We start from the raw sequence: 25,368 nt of genomic DNA, 5'->3' as shown, positions 1-25,368 counted from the left end.
GAAGACGAACATGACAAGGCACCACATAGACCTAATGAAGCACTGCTTGCCAAACGGTGACGTCACTAGCGCTACGTCAGTTAAGTATGGAGTGTAAAAGGTAGTTGCACACGTGAGCTATGAGAATCCTCGAGTGAAAGGAAAGCCGATTCTCGGATAGATCCCCATAAGAACATGTGGCGAAACCTCAACAGTGCCCTTAATGACTGACAATGAATTTAATATTTACTTTCCTAGTAGAAGACAAACGCTTTTAACTCCTTCCTTTCAAGTTCTCGAGATCCTTCCATATAAATAGGGATCCCCCTCCTAACGAAAGGGATCCATCCAACTATTGATTAACCCTATCATTGGGTGTCCTTCAAAAACCATCTAGTCACTCCCCTTTTGCCCTAACCTTTTGGTTGATTCCCTACCCTATCATTCCTCTGTCTTTCAAAAAGACCATTCCTTTTAGCCTTATCACCACATTACCTACACTTACAAGTATAAGATTTAATAAGAGGGAATTAAATGACTTGGGGAAGTAATAATTTAAATTACATTAATAAAATAATTTTTATACCCTTTATAAAACAAAAATAAAAATAAAAAATAATTTTAATTAAAAAAAATTATATTACATTCACACTGTTATATAATATAGATATATATTTGTATCTATATCAAAATTATTAGATACAATATCCGATTCCTATAGGTTAATTCGTCAACGTCGAGATGTAGGAGAGCGTTGGCGAGGGAGGAGCTGGTGGCCCATGACGGTGCCGGTGGCTCTATCTCCACACAGCTGGCTGGACATCATTTACAACGCTACTTGGCATTAGAGAAAGTCTTTTGACATTTCCATAAATTAAACAATAAACTTTAATTGTTTATGCACCGGACAGATGGAGAAGAAGGGGACTAGAGGATGCGGAAAACAATTCGCCGGCGCCGGACTCCAATCCCAAATTTCTAGTGATTTATTGACAGATTGTCAGATACCCTCAAGTTGCTGAGTCAGCAAAGGACCGGATAACTGGATCCGGATAAGCTTGTTAAAATACCATCTTAAACCAACCAATTCCATCCACTTAACCGTGGTTAACTCTTCCCCATACATGACAGTCACATGGGCCACATCCTCTCTCTCTCTCTCTCTCTCTCTATAAATAGAGTCGCGCTTCTCCGCCCCTCTTCTCTCTCTAAACTTGAAACTGCAACATTTGGCAACTAGTCATGCTAGCTGTATCCTCCTCTTCGTTCTGGTGCTCCTCGCCTCTGTTCTTTGGTACGAACATCCCGGTCGAATCGTCTCCTCCGGCTTTTTCCCGTGTAAGATTACGGCCACTTCGTTTCTCCGCTGCTTACACCTCTACAGCATATAAGACGAGACCTCCTTACCTCTCTTCTCCAAAGATGGCTTCCTCTGCATCGCTTTACGAGGTTCTCGGTATACCGGTGGGAGCCAGTTGTCAGGAGATCAAGGCTGCGTATCGGAGATTAGCTCGACTTTGTCATCCTGATGTCGTCGCGATTGATCGGAAGGAGAATTCTACCGATGAATTCATCAAGATCCACGCGGCTTACTCCACTCTATCTGATCCACAAAAGCGCGCGGATTACGACTGCATGCTTTTTAATCGCCAGCAACGGCCTTTTAGATCTCCGACGTCCACCTCAACATACAGGGCTTCGTCCATGTCGGGATTCTCCGGTTACTCTCGCCGTACTTGGGAGACAGATCAGTGTTGGTAACGAAATTTCTCGCTTTACGATGTTCTTCGGAACTTAAACACTCGAATCCAGATTACTCGATAAGGAAATTCAGAAAGAACAACAAAAGACAGAAAAAAACAAAGAAGAAGAAAAGCCAATCGAAACAGAGGGAATTTCTGTCGAATTTCTTGAGTGCTCCGTGCAGTTTTGCGGATCATAGTCATGGCCCAATACTAACATGGAATGGAATGGAGATCCTTTGTGATTAAGCTACCATCATGTATCGGATCTCCGACAGGGGAAATGGCACGTTGGACCTCCGGCTATCCCGCTTGATTATTCCAAAAAGAAGAAAAAGAGAAAAAATGGAAAAGGGGGAAGACTTTGACTTGGAGCTAGGAAGCGCCTCGTGTACGGGCGCAATTTAGTACAGATGCTTTACGAACATGTCCCGGCCACTTCTGTCCTTTCACCATTTCCATTTGTGAATAGAGAGATATACTACTGTTGGAAAAGATGAATCTATCAATTTTCCGCCTCGTTTTTCAGTTTTTAATCTCTTTCCAGAGTTCTTCTCGTTAACTATATAAATTTAAAAGTTCTGTTGAAGACTGATTAGGGCAGATCCCAATCTTGATAAACGGGGCATATGCCCTATACAGGGAGGGAGGGCCCTTTTGGTTCATAATTAAAATCGGTTTTAGAATCAGAGCTGAAATCTCTGAGAATCAAAATGATCTATTTTCCCGCGTTTTTCGTTCAGATGGAATCGAAATCAAACATTCTCCAAGGGAGGGGGAGGGAATGATATTGAATGAGAATTAAATTCTGATTCTGCCCTCCAGACCCCTATTTCGCGTACCAAATGGACCCATAAAGATATTTATATTTACAGAAAAAAGAATAGAAAAAAAAATGGGATGTGCTCTAATAATAATCACAACTCAGGTCTTTACCAAAAAAAAAATCACAACTCTGGTTCGAAATATGTTGCTTCTAGTTCCAATTTACAATTAAGATATGAAATGGTGGTAGTATTGGTGGCTGACAACTTAACCGACCGATGGAATATTCTTTTATATGCTTTCTGCAAGGGATTAAATATTATTTAAAAATATGAGATTTCGTTTTTTAATAAAAAGTAAATGAGAAATAAGAAAATAGTGGAGGGTAGGGAGAGGAACTCAGAAAGGGATGATATCACGGCAAAAGATTATGAACCATGGAAGAGGGGTGCCAACTGCGTCAACTTCGAAAAGACGCCCCCAGCCTTTAGCTTCAGAAAAAAGCTTGTATTTTCCTTTATAAGACAAGTATATAATATATAAAAAATTCATGATAGGGATTTTTTTATGGTGACATTGGACCTGGTAATCGTTTCTGTATTCAAAATATAGATTCTTTTCTGTATGGGATGTTGATCATTCTTTTCTTTTTTTTTTTTTTCTTTTTCATTTTAATTTTTTTTTGTAAGATGTATGTGGGGAAGACGACGAAGTCATAAAGGGTTGATAGAGAAAGTGTTGGGAAATTGTCAGCCCTCGCCCGCCACGAAACTATAAACAGTGAATTTAAGTTAGTGGTTGTCTGCATCCGCAGTTGTGGCAGTCGACATCGTTGCCATTTTGTTGCTTTTGGAGCTTCATTATTTTATACTCGTTGATGATGCGGATTCATAGCTTCTGTTTTCTAGATACAAACTTCTAGAACGTCTGTGTATATTTAATTTTATTAAAATAATAAAAATAATGGAAGGCTTCTTTGGGTAGACAAAATCTAGTTCTTGTAATCTTGTTAGTTGTTAATATAGTGGGTTGCAGAACACTTCAGTCTTCAGCGATTTCCTGTGAAATGCGAATGCGTCTATATAAATTAACATAGTACTTCGGTTGATTTTTTATTTCTTTGATAATGGTGGAAGCAAGAAACCTATAGAAATTACTGGAGGGTAGGGGTGGCCACGAGCCAAGTTTCTTATAACTTATTCGAATTCAGCTCATTAAAATTTTGATTCGGCTTGGATATATAGGCTCCTTTGTTAATTGAGTCAAGCTCAAGCCCATGAAATTTGGCTCGTGAGCCTAATATAATAAATAAATATTTTTTTATTATATAAATATATGTATATATATATATACATATACATATAAATATATAAATATATATAATAAATAATTTTTATTATATATAATAATATTTTATATATAATATTTTTATTTTTTATGTATAATAATAAATAATTTTTATAATTCTTATTTTTTATATGTATAATAATAAATAATTTTTATAATTATTAATATTTTGTATGTAAACTAAAAAATATTTTTATATGTATAATTTTTATTTTTTAGAAAAAAACTTGGCTTGTAGTTGAGCTTGAGTCGAGCCAAGCACGAACTTATGTGCTTTGAATGGAGTCGAGCTCAAGTTCAAGTCTCTAGCTCGAATTGAGCTCAAGCGTAACAGTTTCACTAAGTCGAGCTCGAATAACCAAGTATTCAATTCGGCTCGACTCAAATCCACCCCCTACTGGAGGGTGGGTCTCTCCCCGCATAACTCCAACAAACAAATTAAAAATAGATCTCTTGGGAAATCTCTTACTAGAGGTGTAAAGTGGGTCGTGCCGTGTTGGCCCGCGGGCCGCCATAGGCCATGAGCTATGCCGGCATGCGGGCTTCGGCCAGGCCGGGCTACAGGCCGTACTATGGGCTTGGACCGTGCCGGCTGGGCCACAGGGCGGGCCTTGGGCCTAGGCCGAATAGGGCTGCATCGCTTTTTTTTATTTTTTATTTTCTTTTGAAAATTTTGATTTCTTTTCTAAATAAAATTGTAAAAGTAAAATAATTAACTTTCCTATGAACTTTGGGAATTAGGAACTATTTAAAAAATTAAGAAATGAGAAATCTAAGTTATTTAATACTACATAAATGAAAAAAAATGCTTAACCAAATTGAAATAAGAATGATGGAATAACAAATTGGAAAAAAAAATAGGAATTTTATTTCATTTAAATTTGAATGGTACAAATTAGTGAATTACAAATACAATGATTAGATCATTGCATACTTGGATGAATGAAATACAAAAATGGAATAAATTAATAAAATATAAAAAATACAATATGGTTACAAATTAAAAATACAAAATTACATTGTTAAAAAATTTAAAAAAATATATTGAATAAATTAAATAAAATTTAAAAATTTTACAATAATTTGAAAAAATGAAAAATTCTACAAGTAGTCAAATTCATGAATCATCATTCATGACTTTCATCATCTGCTTCGGGTGAAATGTCCGGTGTTGTATCATGCCCTTCCTTGTCTTGTAATCTATCTTCTGCATCTAGCCAATCCTTGAAGCAGATGCACATCTCTATGTTCTCTACGTTCATTCAGCTTCTTTTGTCATCCAAAACCCTGATACATGCACTAAAACAAGACTCCGATGGAATTGTAGACACTAGAGGGGTTAGTAGATTGTGTGCCATGGTGGCGAGAACCGGATAATTTTTCAAGTGTTCACGCCACCAAGCTAAAATATCAAAATTATTTGATACTTCACCTAAATTAGAAAAATTTGCTTGCAAATAAAAATTAAGTTTAGTAAATAAACTTGTTGTAGAACTAGCAGATTTCTACGTTCTACTTATTAAATAAAAAAGCTTTTCTCTTCTACTACTGGGCTCAAAGTTAAAAGGAGAAGAAGAAGATGAACAAGTTGTAGGAATATTCCGTACAACTTCAGATTCATACAAACTGTACATTTCAAATAATAACTTCTTAATTTCTTCTTTTTTATTTCCTATATCAATATTCATATTTTCATAATATGTTTCAAGTAAAATATCTAAACCATCTTTCCTAACCCTAGGGTCTAATATTGTAGTTAAACAATAAAGGGGAGAAATGTTCTCCCAATATTTTTTAAAATTATTTTCCATAATTTTAACAATACATTGAAATTGTGGATTTATTTCTATATTTGGCAAAACAATCACTAATTACCATTAATTGATATGGGAAATTACAACTAGTTGGATAATAAATTCTAGATAATTCATTTGTTACATCATAAAAATGTTTTAAAAAATCTCTTATCTAGACTGCCATTTCCCAGTCTTCCTCGAATATCATATCATTAGGCATTTTTAAATTATAAAAATCAGAAAGAATTTGTTTATGAGATATACAACTTTCTGACATAGCATAGGTAGAATTTCACCTATGCTTTACATCTAATATAAAATGTTTATATTTTAAACCATAATTTTGGCAAAAATATTTAAATTCTTGTTTTCTTGCCCCTGAACTTTTTATATATATAAAACAATTTCTAATTTTTGAAATATGATTTGAAATAATATTCAAGGCATCTTGAATACATAAATTTAAGATGCGACATGCACATCTAATATGAAATAATTTAACATTTAAGCATGGTTTTAATTGAGATTTTAAAATATTTATTGCAGAATCATTATTGCTAGCATTATCAAAACTAATAGAAAACAATTTGTTTTCTATTCCATAAGCATGCAAAGTATTTAAAATACTTGCAGCAATAGCTAGGCCACTATGTGGCCATTCAAGCCTAGTAAAACTTAAAATTCTTTTATTCCAAAGCCAAATTTTATCAATGAAATGGCCGGTAACACAAATATAACTAATATTAAATTTGGATGTCCAAACATCTAAAATAATTGCAACTTTAGAATTAAGATTTGCTAACAAAGAAAATAAATTTTCTTTCTATTAATAAAAAATTTTTAAAGCATCAGTTCTTATAGTATTCCTAGAAAATTTTTTATATTGTGGGTTTACAGAAGTACACAACCATTTTTCTAGCTTTGGATCTTTAGCTAATATAAATGGTTGTTTTGCATGTACAATATACTTAGCAAGTTCTTGTCCCATTTTTTCTTGTGAACATTTAAAAGTACCAAAACTAGTCCGCCTCCCAATCTGTGTTTGGGTTGTTTCTCTCCCTTCATCTTCCTCTTGCTCATGTTTGAGCAGATGTCTTCTCAAATAGCCCGTACCACCATTGCTACAATAACTAAAGTATTTCCTACATTTTTGACAAACGACCATTTTCCCCTTCCCCTCAATATCCTCTACTTTGAAAAATTTCCAAACCGGGCTACTTAGCTTAGAAGCCCTCAGTTTTTCCATAGTACTACTACTACTACTGGGGGTGACAGTTCTACTTCCATTGACATCAAACGCATCGGCATCAGTGCTAACACTAATACTATCGTGAAGCGATTGAATGTCATCCATGGTGAACATGTTGGGGAATTGGTTTTGAGAAGGGCCAACCATTTTTTAAAATTTTAAAAAGATAAAAATTAATCTAATTCGATTTACTCGGATTGCCGGTTCAAAATCCCAACTTGATTTCAACGGTTGAAGCCTTTCAACGTCCAAGCCTCCCGAATTGAGATACTTGAGCTGGTTGAACAAGCCTTCTTATTGAAAGTCGAAACTTCGATAAAGTTGAGACTTGAGAATTGAAGAATGCAAAATCAGACAATTAGTTAATTAGAATTTCTCAGATTGCAGATAATTGAGAATGTATGAGTATGAGAGAGAGAGAGAGAATTAAGAGAATTGTTGAATTGGTGTGATGAAAATGGTGGAGGATAGGGTTATTTATAGGAATTGAACATAATTCAATTGCCCAAAATACCTAAAAAACTATCTGTTATTTAGTTGTTGGGAGGGGTATTTTGGTCATTATAAAGTTACTTATAACTTTACCCAAAATGCCCCCCTAAACTAGTTATATAACTGTTGGGGGGCATTTATGTCATTTTTTCAACCCCCCATAAGCAAAATACAAAAATACCCCACTAATATGGCTGTTTATAGCTGTTGGAGGGGTATTTCTATAAACCCCTCCCCAAAAGTTGAAACTAGCCACCGAGCGCGGCCCGCTACAAGCTTGGCGGGCCATGCCAGCACGCGGGCCGCAGGCAGCACGACACGACCCAGCATGACACAAACCTCTATGCTAGGCTTGGCATGGCCCGTTAGCCATCGTGCCATGTCTGATTTACATCTGTATCTCTCACGAAGCTTAGGGGGGAGCAACATGTCCCAAGTTGGCTAGTCAGTGAGCAATTATGTTTTTCTTCTCTCCACATGTGTGAGTAGGCAAAGTGAAAGTGTGTTTCCCGCGAATGGCAAAACACTCATGAATTAAAGCTTCACATCTCAATGGAGGTTGGTCTAAGGTGACGTTTGATAACACTTTTCAGATGTTTGAAGTTTGAAAACTTTGCTTTTCAGATGCCAGTGGTGTTTGGATTTAAGTCTGATAAGAGTATCTGAAATACAAATTCAGATCTGAATTGGTAATATTTGGTTTCATGTCTTACAAAATCAGATGCATTTCAATGTAATAAAATGACATTAATGCCCTCATTATGTCATCTATTCAACAACAACAATAACAACAATAACAACAACAACAACAACAATAATTTATTTAATATTAATTACTAATAATAATAAATCATATTGTTATAAATATTTATTATTACTTAATAAATACTATTTCTCTATTTAAATAAATAATAATATTTAGTATTAATATTTATATAGTAATAAGAATATTTTATAATATATTTATTAGTAATAATTAAGATATTTTTATTTATTATTAGTTAATAATAATAATACATAAATGTTATTTTTAATAAAATAAAAAAATTATCTATTTCAAAAGATATAGTATTTGTATATTAATAGAATACTATTTTTATTTAATATCTTTTTTATTATTTATAATATTATCAAAGTCAAACAATTTATTTCTAAGGGCATAGTAATAAACTTCACAATTTCAGATGTTGGAGAATTTCTCCAACTCAAATAATGTTATCTTTTCAGAACTTCTAAAAAGTAAAAATACCATTTCTATTTATTTTCAAATTTTCTATCTGAATAATATCTTTTTAACTTTTCAAATTTCAGATTTTATATTTATCAAACACCACCTAAATGCGTTTAAACAGTAGATCCTAAACTTGAAATCTCCTTCAATCCAGAATTTTGGCGAGCAAGCCTGTGAGCTTCAATCGCTGCCCATCAATGGGAGGATTCCATTTAACCTTATATCTAGTTCTGGAATGAGGGGCTTGCCTATTTCCATTTTCCAGTTATTGCATTAAGATATTCCAGGACGGCAATTGAGGCTTGTTCAACAATTTTACCTGGAGCATCCAGTTTATTTTGGAAGACTTTCTTACATCTATTTTTCCATATTTGTCATAAAAGAAAATACAATTTTTTTCAGAGGAGACTTCATTATCATTAATAGAGTTAATTTCCCTCCATTCTCAGTCACCGCTAAGCAAAGTCCTCCTTGTCAAGGATGGGGTTTGGGGAACCCCATCTTTATCATATGGGAGAATGTCGGTTCAGCCCAAGGTCAGAATTTTTAGGCCAAAATAAAGTTGGGATAGATGCCAATTCGAAAAATCGAAATTGATGTCAATTCACAGGCATGCATTGATGTATAAAATGGGGGGTTTTTGACATTTTAAATATTTACAACTCTACAATAAAATTCGGAATTCTGCATTGAACCTGTTCTTTAAATTTAATTTGTCTGGCAAAGGAGCAATATCTGAGAATTTTTTTTTTTTTTTTTTTTATTTTGAGTACGGGGCTCTGTTCATGTTTTAGTAAAGGGTACGTCGTTGGATTGTTCTACCACCCTGGTTGCACAATAAATAGTCTCATACATGGTGGGTTCAGGTTAGGGTTAAAAAAAATTAAATAATGAAATGTGAGGTGTAAGATCATGTTAGGAAGTTGTTGGAACGTATTTTGTAAGGACAGATCCCAACTCCACTAAATATTATTGTATTATCTTTAATTTAGAATTAAAATAATATGCAGACATATATAAATGTAATAGAGCGATCTAAGCTTCTAGAATCCATCCAACCCTAAGTCTTTCTAAAACTATTGAATTGAATATTGATCAAATACAAGTATCTATTCATTAACATAAATTTTGTTTCTTTTCTTTTGTAAGCATGCAGAAATAGAAGGTACATTATTAGTTTTTTCCTACTTTTTTGTTCAATGTTGAAAGATAAGAGAAAGGGTAGACAAGTCTTGGGCCGGATCAATTGATTCAATATGCTCTTAATTTCTTTGTTCTTCTTGATAACAAGATCTTTTGTCAGTCAATTAAACTATTTGGTTGGTGATATTGTCTAATCTGAGATATTCTAAATCGAATACATAATCAGATAGTCCTACTAATTGAACCAAATCGAGATGGAAGTATAACCCTGATGCAGGGATGGAACGTTAAGCAAAGAAGTGTTTACATCGGCTTAATTTTAGCTTGGTTGATTCGAACGACGATTCACCCGGTTTGACCATCATTCTTCAGGCTTGTGAAACAAGAAAGCTTCTATTAATTAAATTGTTTGCAGAAGAGAGACGAAATTAAAGTAGGCTAACAACGAACAGTTGGACGGTAAAGAAAAATTAATTTGACTTGGGCGTTGATGCATATATGCATTGTTTTCTGATTCGCATCAGCTGCTGCGGCAATTTGTATCTTCGTCCCGTCGAGAAAGTTCAATATCAAGGTCATACGTCATTGCTAACAACAGTTATACTGTTATAGAAGAAATTACTCGTCAATTTAGAACCTTTTAAATTTCTTTGAGAAATCAAACCTGAAAGAATGACTCTTCAGTCTTATTGAATTAATTGAGTAGAGTACAACGGTATATATATAAAGACAAAAGATAGAATCAAAGTAGGAGTCTGACTCTTTTGGATAAGAATACAGGAGGGGTAAGAATTGTAATAAAAACCAATCACGTTAACGTGTAGGTTAGTGTGAGGATGAGTATTATAATACTCCCTCTCAAGTTGGAGAGAAGATGGTTCGAACCAACTTGGAAGCCAAGGTAGAGAAATGGTCTTTGCCAAGAGGCTTGGTAAAGACATGGTCTTTGCCAAGGTAGAGAAATGGTCTTTGCCAAGAGGCTTGGTAAAGACATCTGCCAATTGTTGAGATAGAGTGTAAGAAGCTCGAAGAAGACCAGTGATACGAATGAGCCAAGAAAATAGATAGAGAGAAAAAAGGAATATTTCTTGATGCTCTATTAAACAGGTTACAACCCTGGTTTATAATAGAGCAGGGATACAAGTTCGGCTAGCTAAGTTAGAATACAAGGAGGATATGTACATCAATTGTCGATAGGACTATATCTCCTAGAATTAAGGAGATAATGATAGGATAACTATCTCTCCTTAATTCTAGGATAGTAATGTCGATAGAAGACTAACATCCCCCCTCAAACTCAAGATGGTAATGTGTCAGTCATCTGGAGTTTGCCAAATAGAGCACGGAAGTGAAGAGGAGAGTGAGCTTTGGTAAATATATCGGCAGACTGATCCTGGGAAGCGACAGGAACAAGGCGAACAGTACCCTCGAGCACATGATGGCGAATAAAGTGACAATCAGTCTCAATATGCTTGGTGCGCTCATGGAATACATCATTGTGGGCAATCTGTATGGCGCTACGATTGTCACAATAAAGTGAGGTTGCAGATGAATGAGTAAGTCACATGTCATGGAGTAACCATCGTAACCATAGCAACTCGGAGGTAGTGTTAGCAAGAGCTCGATATTCAGCTTCAGTACTGGAACGAGAGACAACCGTTTACTTCTTACTACGCCAAGATATAAGAGAATCTCTAAGAAAGAAGCAATAACCAGTAGTGAAGCGTCTATCAGTAGGATCACTGGCCCAATCAGCATCAGAGTATGCGATCAACTGAAGAGAGGAAGAACTGGAGTAGTGAAGTCCATGAAACAAAGTGCCCTTGACATAACGGATGATACGAAGCACAACAGCATAATGAGTAGTGCGAGGGGCAGACATGAACTAACTTACAATATGAACAGCATACGCAATATCAGGACGAGTGATAGTAAGGTATACAAGACTACCAACCAATTGTCGATATAAGGTGCAGTCACTAAGAGGAGTACCGTCAGTGGCTGTAAAATGGGCATTAGGCTCAATCGGAGTGTTAACAGTCTTAGTATTAGTGAGTCTTGCACGAGAATTAAGATCAGTAGCATACTTGGCCTAAGACAGATAATATCCCGATTGATCGGAGGAGACCTCAACGCCTAGGAAATAATTGAGGCGACCAAGATCTTTCATTTCAAACTGTTTGCTAAGAAAAGTCTTAAGAGCGGAAATTCTCTGCAGATCATCGTCAATAATAATCATGTCATCCACATAAAGGAGGAGAAGTACACAACCCTGAGAGGTCTTACGGATGAACAAGGCATGATCATAAGTGGTAGATTTAAAACTAAACTGACAAACAGTAGAGCTGAATTTGGAGAACCATGCTCGAGGCGCCTGCTTAAGTCCATATAGAGCCTTACGAAGACGACAAACCTGATTAGAGAGATGAGCATAACCAGGAGGAGGCTGCATATAAATCTCTTCAGAAAGATCGCCATTGAGAAAAGCATTCTTAACATCCATCTTAAATAGCTGCCAATGCTTAGCTGTAGCAATTGCAATAAGACTGTGAACAGAGGTGAGACGGGCAACCAGGGCAAAAGTCTCATCATAATCAATGCCATACTCCTGTGTGAACCCTTTAGCTACCAATCTAGCTTTATACCTCTCAACGGAACCATCTGCCCGAGTCTTGATTTTGTAGACCCATTTACAACCAATCACGGATTTATTTGGAGGCAGGTCAACTAAATCCCAAGTGTGAGTGCTTGTAAGAGCTTGAATTTCTTCTGCCATTGCTTTCTACCATAGAGGGTCAGTACTAGCCTCACAATAGGTGCAAGGCTCATATAAAGATACAATGGTAGAATAACAATGAAAATCACGAAGAAGAACAGAAGGTTTAGTGACCCTACCAGAACGACGGAGTGGAGCATCAGAATGGTCAGAGTCAAACTCATCCGGAGCAATCAAGGGCTCAAAAGAAGGTAAAGGTAGAGGATGCATAGCCCAGGTAGATGCAGTCGGAGAGGTTGCAGGTTGTGTAGTATTGTTAGAGCTATCAGAGGAAGAAGTAGTCGGACCTGTAGGTAAATCATCAGGAAAAAGTGAAATAGTAGGATCAGTGAAGAAATGTGAAGGTGTTGTGGTAACTCGAAATGGGGAGAGACTTGAGAACATTTTGTGTTCCCAAAAGGTAACATGACGAGATATGCGAAGTCATTGGGAAAGAGGATCCCAACACCGATATCCTTTATGTTCAATACCATACCCGAGAAAACAACATAGACATTCTTTTGGTTCTAGTTTGGTATGTTCATGAGGTTGTAATAAAACAAAACAAGCACAACCAAATACACAAAGAGTTTGGTAATCAGGGCAATGGCCATACAGTCGTTCATAAGGAGAAATGTTACCAATAACAGGAGAGGGAATGCGGTTGATGGTATAAACTGCAGTGAGGGCTGCTTCCCCCCAAAATCGTTCAGGACAAGAGGAAGAGATTAAAAGAGCTCGAACAGTATCAAGAATATGCCTATGTTTTTGTTCTACACGTCCATTTTGTTGAGAGGTACCGGGACAAGATTTATGAATGATAGTTCCATTTTGTGAAAGAAATTGGATAATGATAGAATCTCGATATTCCATGGCATTATCAGTGCGAAAAATTTTGATGATAGAGGAAAACTGAGTTTTGATCATGGTGGAAAATTGAATATAAAGTGCAGGTAGTTCAGATTTATTACGCATGAGATAAATCCATGTATATCAAGAGAAGTCATCAATGAAAATCACAAAATAACGCGAACCACCCATGGTATTATGAGGTAAAGGTTCCCAAATATCAGAATGAATAAGATCAAAAGGTGCAGAAGAAACAGAATCACTGATATTAAAAGGCAAAGCATGATGTTTTGAAAGAGGACATGAAACACAATCAAAGTGGGTTGTTTCAACAGGACCCAAACACCCATTAGAAATTAAAGATCCTAATCTAGAGGTAGAAATGTGACCAAGGCGAGCATGCCAGACAGTAGAGGTGATAGCAGCAACAAGGGATGGTAATTGAAGAGATGATAGCTCAAACAATCTCCCAACCTTACGGCTTGTCCCAATGATCTTCCCTGTCCATGGATCCTACACAGTACAACCACGACTTGAGAAATGTATTTCAAAACCAAGTTCACATAATTGTCCAACAGATATAAGATTTAGAGATAATTGATGTACCAAAAAAGTGTTAGGAAGTAATAAACGAGGTGTTGAAATAGTTCCTACACTTTTGACAGTTAAGGTGGAACTATCAGCAGTATGAACAATTGGTGCAATAGAAGGATGTGACTTGGAAGTAAAGAGGGATGAATTGGATGTCATATGATTGCAACAGGCAGAGACAAAATACCATGATGAGGTAGTACCTGGAGTGACGGACAAGACTGAATTAGAAGGCATACCAGAAGCAGGTTGGAGCTGGTGAAGAAGGGCTTGGAGGTCTCGAAGAGAAAAATTTGGAGAGGTGTTATCAAAAGAATCCTCTGTGGCAGTAGCTGCAGTAGAACTCGAAGCCTGAGAACCCATAAATGAGGACTTTTGTCCAGACGCCTTTTTGGCTTGCAATCGGCGGCACTCAGAGATAGTATGACCAGTCTTCTTGTAGTAATTACAGAAAGTCCGTTTTGAAGATTTAGAGGAAGTTGAAGAAGTAGCAGGCGTGCCCAGAGTAGTAAGAACATCATCAGTAGATAATAAGGATCGCTCATCTCGATGTGTTTTTAGTCGAGTTTCTTTAGAGAGCAAATCTTTGATTGCAACTTCAAGGGAAGGCAATGGGCTATGATGAAGTAGAGTACCACTAATAGGTTCATACTCATCCATGAGAGTCATCAGAAGATGCCAAACACGTTGGCGATCGCGGAGTTTAGAATAAGTAGTAGCTGTAGAGGTACTATCCCATTCAGGTTTACACTGTGTTGGCTGGTCCCAAAGAACTTGTAATTCGGAGACATAACTGTGAATGGTCTGTTCAGGTTGCTGCTTCATACAATGAAGATGCTTATAGAGATGGAACTGATGTATATCATCAGAAATAGAACAACGAGCTTGTAGAAAATCCCATACCTCTTTAGGAGAGTCATATCTGCGAAATTCCATTTTTCCCGTCCCATTTTTCCAGTCGTTCAGTAAATTTATATTCCGTTTCATTAGCAATTTTAGTAGGTTTGGGAATCTCACCAGTCACATATCGCCATAGAAGGCATCCATTGAGAAAACTGCACATCTCTTAGGACCATAAATCATAATTTGAGCCATCGAAGGTAACAGTGATGGGATGACAGATATGTTGAGCAGCTTTAAATGAATCCATGAGAAGAAACACAGATCTTTGGAGCAACACAAATCATGGAAAAATCTTAATACTGACCGGTGCCAAGAAACTTCACCAGATGTAAGCCGCTGGAACCCGAAAGAAGATTGATCGAAATAGTCCTTAGAGAATCACCAAATCAGTCTCAGGAATGACAAAGAAGGTATGCACTTCATTCGAAGTAGACAGTACCCAGGAGAAAGAGCTTCATGGGTGCAGTCTTCTAATATATACCGGAGCTCAGAGAAGTAGAGAACGAATGAATCCGGAAGAGACGATCGACAACAGTCCCAATATAAGGGAATTGGTCGAAAATAGCTGCTGCAGTAACTGCAGTAGTGTCCACCCAAGACAAGAAATTGATGTCAACCCAGATGACAAACTTGCTGCCGGGAGTGTCCTCTCGATTCTAAAGCAATATGCGAACGGGGTTTCGTCCAACCTCAATGATCTCTGGCGTGTTCTGGACCATCTCCAGATCCGAAGCTGGAACGAGTACAATGACGAAATCAACACGACAGGGTGGTGCTGCTAGTAGTCTGGTGGGATTTACGAGTTATTGCCACGCTGTGACGTTCGATGTCAGTGGAGAAGCTTGGACCATCAACCCATCCGCGCTGTTTTGTGGCTGGTAACGAGAAACAGAGTGCCGATCTAAAGACGCGGAGGGCAGGACTGAAACAGAGATCAAGAACCATCAGAAAGAAAACTTTGTATTGTCGTTTCAGAAGACGAATCAAGAGAAAACACCAGAATGCTCAGTTGAAGACAAGTTGTTTCTCAGATCAGTCGATTGATTAGATCTGAGAGCACAAGCAACCGAACTGACTTACCGGAAGAACAAGACTGTCGGAAAAGCAAGAACGGAAGTCACCAGAACTGAAAGACTTGCGGCTCTGATATACGAATGAGCCAAGAAAATAGATAGAGAGAAAAAAAGAATATTTCTTGATGCTCTATTAAATAGGTTACAGCCCTTATTTATAATAGAGCAGGGATACAAGTTCGACTAGCTAAGTTAGAATACAAGGAGGATATATACACCAATTGTCCATAGGACTATCTCTGCTAGAATTAAGGAGATAATGATAGGCTCCTTAATTCTAGGATAGTAATGTCGATAGAAGACTAACAACCAGACTGCAATTTTTCGCGAACAAAATGATAGTCGAGGTCTACATGCTTGGTGTGCTCATGGAAGACCAGATTACGTGCAATGTGTAAGGCGGCTTGTTTATGGTAGTAGCATTGAGTAGGTTGGAGAGGGACACCGAGATCTCAAAGTAGGAAACTGATGCATTGTGCTTCACATGCTGTAGAGGCCACGGAACAGTACTTGGCCTCGGCTGATGAACGAGCAACTGTTGATTGTCGCTTGGACTTCCATGATATGGAACTGTTCCCAAGGAGACAACAATAACCTGTCACAAAGCAACGTGTGGTGGGGCAAGAGGCCCAATCGGAATCGCAGTAAATGTGTAGCTGAAGTGAACTAGTAGAGCTGAGAAGGATGCCATGGCTAGGCGTGGCTTTATTGTAGCGAAGGATGTGAAGAGAAGCATCTCAATGAACATTCGTCGGTTTGCTAGAGAACTAACTGAGAGTATTCACAATGTACAAAATATTTGGACGGGTGACTGTCAAATATTGGAGGCGTCCAAGAAGATGACGAGAGCGAGTGGCATCGACTAGAAGTTCATTCTGTGTGTCGTCGAAACGGCTGTTTTTATCCATGGGAAAAGTAGCAGGTTTGGCATTTGTGAGGCCACAATCATGTAGAATATCAAGAGTGTATTTGATTGCATCAATAGCAGCAATGTTGTTACTTGACAATAATATATCATCGACATATACCAAAATTGTAGTGTAGGGGGTGCTACAACATCGAGTAAAAAGTGAATAGTCAGCCCGAGATTTCTGAAAACCATGCTCAAGCAAAGCTGAAGAGAACTTGGCAAACCAATTCCGGGAGGACTGTTTGAGGCCGTAGAGGGATTTGAGAAGGCGACAGACTTTGTTCTCCCTCTGTTTAGGAAAATCGGGAGGTATTTTCATATAAACTTCCTCATTAAGGTCACCGTGGAGGGAGGCGTTGTTCACATCAAGTTGAAATAGGTGCCAATTCTGGGTAGTGGCTACAACAAGTAAACATCTCAAAGTGGTTAGTTTGGCAACTAGAGCATATGTCTCTATGTAATCGAGGCCTTTAATTTGTGTAAAACCCTTGACAACAAGACGAGCCTTGTGCCTTTCAATGGTGCCATTAGAATTATATTTGGTCTTGAAAACCCACTTACAGCCTACGACCTGTTTGCCAGGGGGTAGGTTAGTAATAACCCAAGTGTCATTGTCCTCTAAGCTTTTATCTCAGCAGCCATGGCATCACGCCAACATGGTTCTTTGATAGCGACAGAGAAGGAAGATGGGTCTGAGGTAGAGGAAATGGAGGTGAGAAAGGCCATGTGTTTGGGTGTGATGTGGGCATAGGAAAGGAAGTCAAAGGTGGGGTAGGGCATACCTGAAGATGGTGAATGTTGGTGTGGGTGACAAATGCTACAACATTAATCACTATTAAATGCTGCTGCACATTTTCAGAAATATTGATTCAGTGTTCTAGAGTCATTCTTGAGTATCAGAGATGTAATCGAGTGCTCTGAACAACTACTTTACTATGTAAGTCATGTCCTCTTCAATGATCGTCCCTTTCCAATATGAGTCGTTTGATCTTCCTAGAATAGTTGGTTCCCAAGTTAGCCGATTCGGCTCCCAAGAAGAATTGACGTCTGCTCTGCTCAATGTGAGTCGGTTCACCTTCAACCGACTCCATCCATTATAAATACCCCCATCCTGTACTGGTTCGGATAACAAAGAGACAAACAATACAATGCTTAACAGAATTCTTCTCTCGATCTACTAAGTCTACTTTCTCATTCTTTTATTTTTTATTTTACTGCCTTCTTTCTCTTACTATTTTTCACAAACCATTAGTGGTATCAGAGCCCGTTTGATCAATCTCTTGGGCGTGATTTCTCCTAAACATAATGAGTGCAGAAGCCATTCATTCCACCCCTTCTCTATTAATCTTCAATGGAGAAAACTATAACTTCTGGTCCATCAAAATGAAGACCTATTTTCGGTCACAAAGTTTATGGAGAATCGTGGAGGAAGGATTCTGCATTGCTGAAGATACTTCCACTCTTTCAGCAAATCAAAAGAAGATCTATGAAGAGAATCAACAAAAGGATTGTCAAGCACTATTCTGTTTGCAGCAAGCAATGGCTGAGGAGATATTTCCTCGAATCATGGGTGCATCAACTGTAAAAGAAGCATGGGATACTGATGAGGGCAGATTTGGCCCTCCAGTGAAATTGCGACACGTGGCACCTCGTGACAACTAGGCAAGCACCCAGGCAACAACTTACCAAGTTGGTGTCCCCCCCGGGCACCGGTCTGGCTGGCCTGGTGCGACTTGCACGCGGCCTGGCGTGGCCCGCGTGGCCTGCGCACGACCTGGCGCGGCCTACGTTCGACCTGCGCAGCCTGCGCGACCTGGCGCGACCTGCTCGTGGCCTGCGCGACCTGGCCGGATCAGCCTGCCACAGGCGCCGACCTGGCAACCTGGCCTGGGCACAGGCGCCAACCTGGCAATCTGGCCCAGACACAGGCGCCGACTTGACAACCTGACCTGGACACAGGCGTCGACCTGACAACCTGACCCGGACACGGGCGCCGGCCTGGCAACCTGGCCCGGACACCGACCCGCCGACTGACACAGGCGCCGACCTGACAACCTGGCCCAGACACAGGCGCCGACCTGGCAACCTGGCCCGGACACCGACCCGCCGACAGACACAGGCGCCGGCCTAGCAACCTGGCCTGGACACCGACCCGCCGATTGACATAGGCGCCGACCTGACAACCTGGCCCAGGCGCCGACCTGGCTGCCTGGCACAAGCGCCAGCTTGACAACCTCGAGGAGTTCATCACCGTACCCCGGTTCTGACGGGATATGACGTCTTACCATTTGAAGGCTTTTCACCCACCTAACCCGCGAGGGCACCACTATATAAGGACTCCGACCCCCAAAGCCAGAGGGGAGAAAAAAGGATGATAACCCCCGCTCTCTAGCTCTCTCATTTCTCTCCAAGCCCTCTGTATTCAGAATGCTAACTTAGGCATCAGAGAGTCCCCGCCGGGAAAATACCCCCGGGTCCTCTGATTCAGTTCTCGCAGGGCCCTCAGCTCTCCCCGTCTACAAAGGAGAGAAAATCACCTCACGCGCAGGGTAGTCGGGTTGCGCTGCACCAGGGAGCTCCACCATCCTTTGAGTTGCAGACCGCCTAGGAGCAAGTCAAGTGACGAGTTCGCCATCAGGCAGTTCGGCACCAGGGAGCACTACCAGGCAGTTCACCATCGAACAGTTCGCCACCAGGCAGTTCGCCCCCAGGCAGTTTGCCACCAAGTAGCTTGCCACTAGGCAGTTCGCCACCAGGCAGTTTGCCCCCAGGCAGTTCGCCACCAGGTAGCTCGCCACCAGGCAGTTCGCCACCAGGCAGTTCGCCACCAGGGAGCGCCACCAGGGAGCACCACCAGGCAGTTCGCCACCAGGCAGTTCACCACTCGGCAATTCGTCACCAAGTAGCTCTCCACCAGGGAGCTCGCCACTGGGTAGTTCGCCACCAAGTAGTTCGTCACAAAGTAGTTCTCCCCTAGGGAGTTCGCCACCAAGTAGCTCATCACCAAGGCACGTCACCACCGGGTCAAACAACGAGGTACTTAGCCAAAAAATTTATACATCACAAGAAATGGTACGTGACCAAAAACGGTTACATCAGATACGATGCAGGAGGAGTTTCAAGGATCTGTCAAGGTACACACTGTTAAATTGCAGAAGTTTAGAAGGGATTTTGAAAATCTTAAGATGAAGGATATTGAGACTGCAAAAGATTACTATTCTAGAATAAAAGAAATAGTAAATCAAATGGGAGCCTATGGGGAGACTATTTCTGACAAGAAAATAGTCGAAAAAATTCTAATCTCTTGTACAGAGAGATATGATCCAATAATTTCGGTGATAGAAGAAACAGAGGATCTAGAAAAACTATCACCAACTGAATTGATGGGCACTCTCGAGACATATGAAAATAGGCGTGATAAGCAGAATGAAAATTCGGTTGAAGCTGCCTTTCAGTCTAAAGTTAATCTGCGGTCTCATAAAACAAAAGTTGATGGAAGAAAGTCACAAGGAAAACCAAAAGAAAATAATGACAAGTATTCTTCATGTGGTATTTGCAAGAAGAGAAACCACTTGGAGAAAGATTGCTGGTTTAAAGGAAAACCATAGTGCCAAAACTGTAAAAAATTTGGCCATGTTGAAAAAGTTTGTAGATTCAAGAAAACCCATCAAACTAATTTTTCAGAAAAGAAAAATGAGGAAAATAATCTTTTTTATGCTTGTCATTCTGCAATAGAAGAGAAAAAGGATACTTGGTATCTTGACAATGGGTGTAGCAACCACATGACTAAAAATGAAGGTATCTTCCACAGTCTTGATAAAATCAAGACAAAAGTCAAAATTGGTAATGACGACTTCATGGAAGCAACCGGCAAAGGCACCATTGTTGTTGACACCAAACAAGGCAAGAAATACATAAATGATGTACTTTTGGTCCATAATATTGATCAAAATCTACTTAGTGTGGGACAAATGATAGAAAGAGGTTACTCTCTACATTTTGAGGGAAACTCTTGCACAATCTATGATAAGCAAGACAAATCCCTTGAAATTGCAAAAACAAAAATGACAGAAAACAGGTGCTTCCCCATTCAATGGAAAGATGCAAGTTATATAGCAATGCAAGCACAAGTGGACGAGTCGTGGCTATGGCATAGAAGATTCGGACACTATAATTTCCATGGATTAAGGATTCTTCAACAGAAGAACATGATGCGTGACCTACCAACTATCAAGGAGTTCAACAATGTCTGTGAAGGGTGTATGCTCGGAAAACAACATCGACAACCCTTCCCATCCGGCAAAGCTTGGAGAGCCAAAGCGCCATTGGAGTTAATTCATACAGATGTTTGTGGTCCAATGCCTACTCCATCAAATAATCAAAATAGGTATTTCATCCTCTTCATTGATGATTATTCTAGAATGACATGAGTTTATTTCTTGCGAGAAAAATCGCAGGTTTTTTATATTTTTAAAAAATTCAAAGCCCGTGTTGAGAAGCAAAGTGGTCACAACATCAAGACCATAAGAAGTGATAGAGGCAAAGAATATACCTCTAATGAATTCAACAAGTTCTGTGAAGATGAAGGCATAGAGCATCAACTCACAGTTGGGTACGCTCTAGATAAAACAAAGTATCTGAAAGAAAGAACATAACAGTTATGGAGACAGCAAGAGCCATGCTCACGGAAAAGGGTCTTCCCAAAATTTTCTGGGCAGAGGCAGTAAGCACTGCTGTCTATTTGCTCAATAGATGTCCTACTAAAGCTGTGCAAGATAGGACACCAATTGAAGCTTGGAGTGGGCAAAAACCATCAGCAAAGCATCTCAGAGTTTTCGGATGCATATGCTACACTCATGTCCCACAGGAGAAAAGAGGAGTTATAGTGAGCCAACACTCTACATCAAAACTCAAGGTACAAATGACACTCTCATTGTTTCTCTATATGTTGATGATCTTATTTATATCGGAAATAATGAGAAGATGGTCAAGAAGTTCAAAGAAGACATGATGAAGACTTTTAAGATGACTGATTTAGGCCTAATGCACTATTTTCTTGGAATTGAAATAACTCAAGAAAAAGAAGGGACATTCATCTCACAAAAGAAGTATACAGGAACTCTTTTGAAGAAATTTAAAATGGAGGGGTGCAAAACAGTCTCCACTCCATTAGACAACACTAAAGCATACAAAAAGGAAGATGACTTGCCAAAGGCAAATGAATCACAATTTCGAAGTATGATTGGAAGTCTTCTTTATTTAACTACTACAAGACCAGACATCATGTATGCAGTTAGTCTACTATCAAGATTCATGCAGAATCCAAGTCAAGTTCATCATGGAGCAGCTAAAAGAATACTAAGGTATTTGCAAGGAACAAAGAGCTATGGAATTTGGTACAGAGTCACACATGACTCTAAGCTCATTGGCTACACCGACAGTGATTGGGCAAGTTTGGTAGATGACATGAAAAGTACATCTGGTTATGCCTTCACACTTGGATCAGGGATATTTTCTTGGGCTTCAAAGAAGCAAGCAATTATTACCCAATCATCAGTTGAAGCAGAATATATTGCAGTAGCAATAACAACGAGTCAGGCTATATGGCTCAAAAGGATATTTGATGACATTGGAGAACCACAAGTTGGTGCTACTAAAATCTACTACGATAGAAAATTTGCTATTGCAATGGCAAAGAATCCCATATTTCACAGCAGAACCAAACATATTGGCATCAAGTATCACTTTATCAGAGAAGCTAAAGGAAACAAAGAAATAGAATTCAAACATTGCAAAACTGAAGAACAGTTACCAGACATATTCACAAAGGCACTACAGAAATGCAAGTTCCAATTGTTACGAGACATGATTGGTGTTGCCGAAATGTGCACCAAGGAGGAGTATTAAATGCTGCTGCACATTTTCAGAAATATTAATTCAGTGTTCTAGAGACATTCTTGAGTATCAGAGATGTAATCGAGTGCTCTGAACAGCTACTTTACTATGTAAGTCGTGTCCTCTTCAATGATCGTCCCTTTCCAATATGAGTCATTTGATCTTCCTAGAATAGTTGGTTCCCAAGTTAGCCGATTCGGCTCCCAAGGAGATTTAATGTCTGCTCTGCTCAATGTGAATCGGTTCACCTTCAACCTACTCCATCCATTATAAATATTCCTATCCTGTATTGGTTCGGATATCAGAGAGGCAAACAATACAATGCTTAACAGAATTCTTCTCTCGATCTACTAAGTCTACTTCCTCATTCTTTTATCTTTTATTTTACTGCCTTCTTTCTCTTACTATTTTTCACAAACCATCAATCACGTAAGTGGGCTGGTGGGCAGTGAGGTCGAGTGGAACGTCGTAGTGCGGTAGCTGGTGCGGAAGTAGTAGGTGGGGTGTCTGTGTGTGGAACGATTTCTGGTTCAGAGGGGATTGGTGTTGGTGTACGGGAGGTCAGTTCAGTTATGGGAAGTGTGGAAGGGTTGGTTGGGGTTCCTGATGAAGGGATTGTGATATCTGGGACGGGTGTAGGAAGGACAATGGTGGAAGAGCTAGATGGAGAGGAAGGAGAGAGAAAAGGGAAATAATCCTCATGAAAGATTACGTCATGGCTGATGAATGTTGTATGCGAGTCAAGGTCGTAGACACGACAACCTTTGTAGCCATGGGGATAGCCAAGAAATATGCAACGGCGGGCACGGGAGCTGAACTTATCATGTGTGAGATGGCCGTTGGGAGTAAAGCAGAGGCATCCAAAGACGCATAGGTGTTTGTAAGCAGGAGGACGACTAAAAAGAAGTTCGTGAGGTGTACGTCCTTGGAGAAGTGGAGTGGGGGTTCTGTTAATAAGGTAAGTGGTGGCAAGGATACAGTCCCCCGGAAAACTAAAGGGAGTCCTGCTTGAAAGTGCAAAGCACGGGCAACGTTAAGGAGGTGTCTAAGTTTTCGTTCAACCACCCCATTTTGTTGGGGGTGGAGACAGCTAAGTTGGGGAATGACGCCATGGGATTGTAGAAAATGGACCATGGGTCGGGAGCGGAATTCCCGTCCATTATCGGAACGTAAGAAATGAATGGATGTATTGAAATGAGTGGAAACATAAGTAAAGAAATATTGCAGTAAGTCAAAGGTTTCAGATTTATATTGCATAAGAAAAACCCAAGTACAACGGGTGTAATCATCAACGATAGATAATAAATAGTGAACTCCAGCTAGAGATGGAACGGAGTAGGGTCCCCAGATATCACAATGGATGAGTTCGAAGGGAGTTGTAGTAGAGATGGTGCTTAAAGGAAAATATAGTCTTGTTTGTTTAGCCAAGGGGCAAATGTCACACTGATGGTTAGTGGATGCAATGGTAGGTAGGTGTAAGGTGTTTTTAATGGTTGCGAGGCGAGCATCAGAAGGATGTCCCATGCGCCAATGCTAGAGGTCAAAATCTTTGATGGTAGTGAGAAGGGAGGTTGATGGAGAGGCACCCATGAAGTGATACAGACCGTCGCGTTCTTTACCCAACCCGATTAGCATCTTCGTCAATAGGTCCTGAAAAACACAATGATCGCATAAAAAGTGACAGCAGTTTAAGGCTTTGGTAATTTTTCTTATGGATAACAAATTGAATTTAAATGAGGGTAGGTGTACAACATTGTCTAGATGCATAGTGTGTGAGAGTGTGGGGGTGCCAATAGAAGCAATTTTGGCTGACGAGCCATCTGGTAAGGTAATAGGTGGAAGGGTGGGTGTGTTATGAATAACTAACTGTAGTGAGCATGTCAAGGGAGGAAGCCATGTGGTCAGTGGCTCCGGTGTCGATGATCCAAGATTGTAGTGTACCTTGCTGTGATGTAAAAGCAAAAGAAATACCTGCGAAGTTGGCTAAAGAGGGTCCAACTTTGGTCTCACCGAGTAGCTTGAGAAGTTTGTCGTACTATTCTTGAGTAAGAGATGGTGGAGAAGCTGCTGTGTTCAATGCTGGTTTATTTTTGGTGTCATCAGTAGGACGGATGGAATGCGGCTTCCTAGGCTTGTAGTTAGGTGGATACCCATGCAGTTTGTAACATATATCCTTGGTGTGCCCAATGATATTGCAGTAAGCACAACGATCCTTGGTGCGATTCCCTTTAGAGTCCTGATTCTTTAATGGTGGAGTATTGAAGGAATCACGCGAGGTTGAATGCAGAGCCATGGTATCTGGTGAAGGTGTGGATTGAACTTGTAGCATTTTGTGTGCTTCCTCTTGTAAGGCCAATGAGTAGGCTCGGGTAACCGAGGGTAAGGGTCCATAAGGAGAATCTTGAGATTTTAAGTTGGAAAAGGTATCATTGAGGCCCATAAGGAACTGCATCAGATGAAGTTGTTGTTGGCCCGTTATGTAGTCCTTTGAAGCTGCACAGGAATAGGAAGGGGCAATGGTATATGTTGCCAACTCATTCCAGAATCCTTTGAGAGTGTTAAAATATGCTGAAATTGAGGTGGAATGCTATTGATGCATGGCGATGGTGCGTTGCAACTGATATATGCGAGGTCTGTTACTCACCATG

General features: G+C 39.5%; 1 protein-coding gene across 1 annotated transcript; it reads left to right on the top strand.

The window, feature by feature from the left end:
* Window positions 1-981: 981 nt before the first annotated feature.
* Window positions 982-2,257, top strand: LOC104605549 (chaperone protein dnaJ 11, chloroplastic). The gene has a single exon (XM_010270358.3). The coding sequence runs from the start codon at window positions 1,222-1,224 to the stop codon at window positions 1,738-1,740; it is 519 nt and encodes a 172-aa protein (XP_010268660.1). The 5' UTR covers window positions 982-1,221; the 3' UTR covers window positions 1,741-2,257.
* Window positions 2,258-25,368: the final 23,111 nt, after the last annotated feature.

This window comes from Nelumbo nucifera, chromosome 1 (genome assembly GCF_055504915.1).
Source record: "Nelumbo nucifera cultivar China Antique chromosome 1, China Antique-T2T, whole genome shotgun sequence".
Classification (NCBI taxonomy): domain Eukaryota; kingdom Viridiplantae; phylum Streptophyta; class Magnoliopsida; order Proteales; family Nelumbonaceae; genus Nelumbo; species Nelumbo nucifera.
This window is presented reverse-complemented; position numbering and strand designations above follow the sequence as displayed.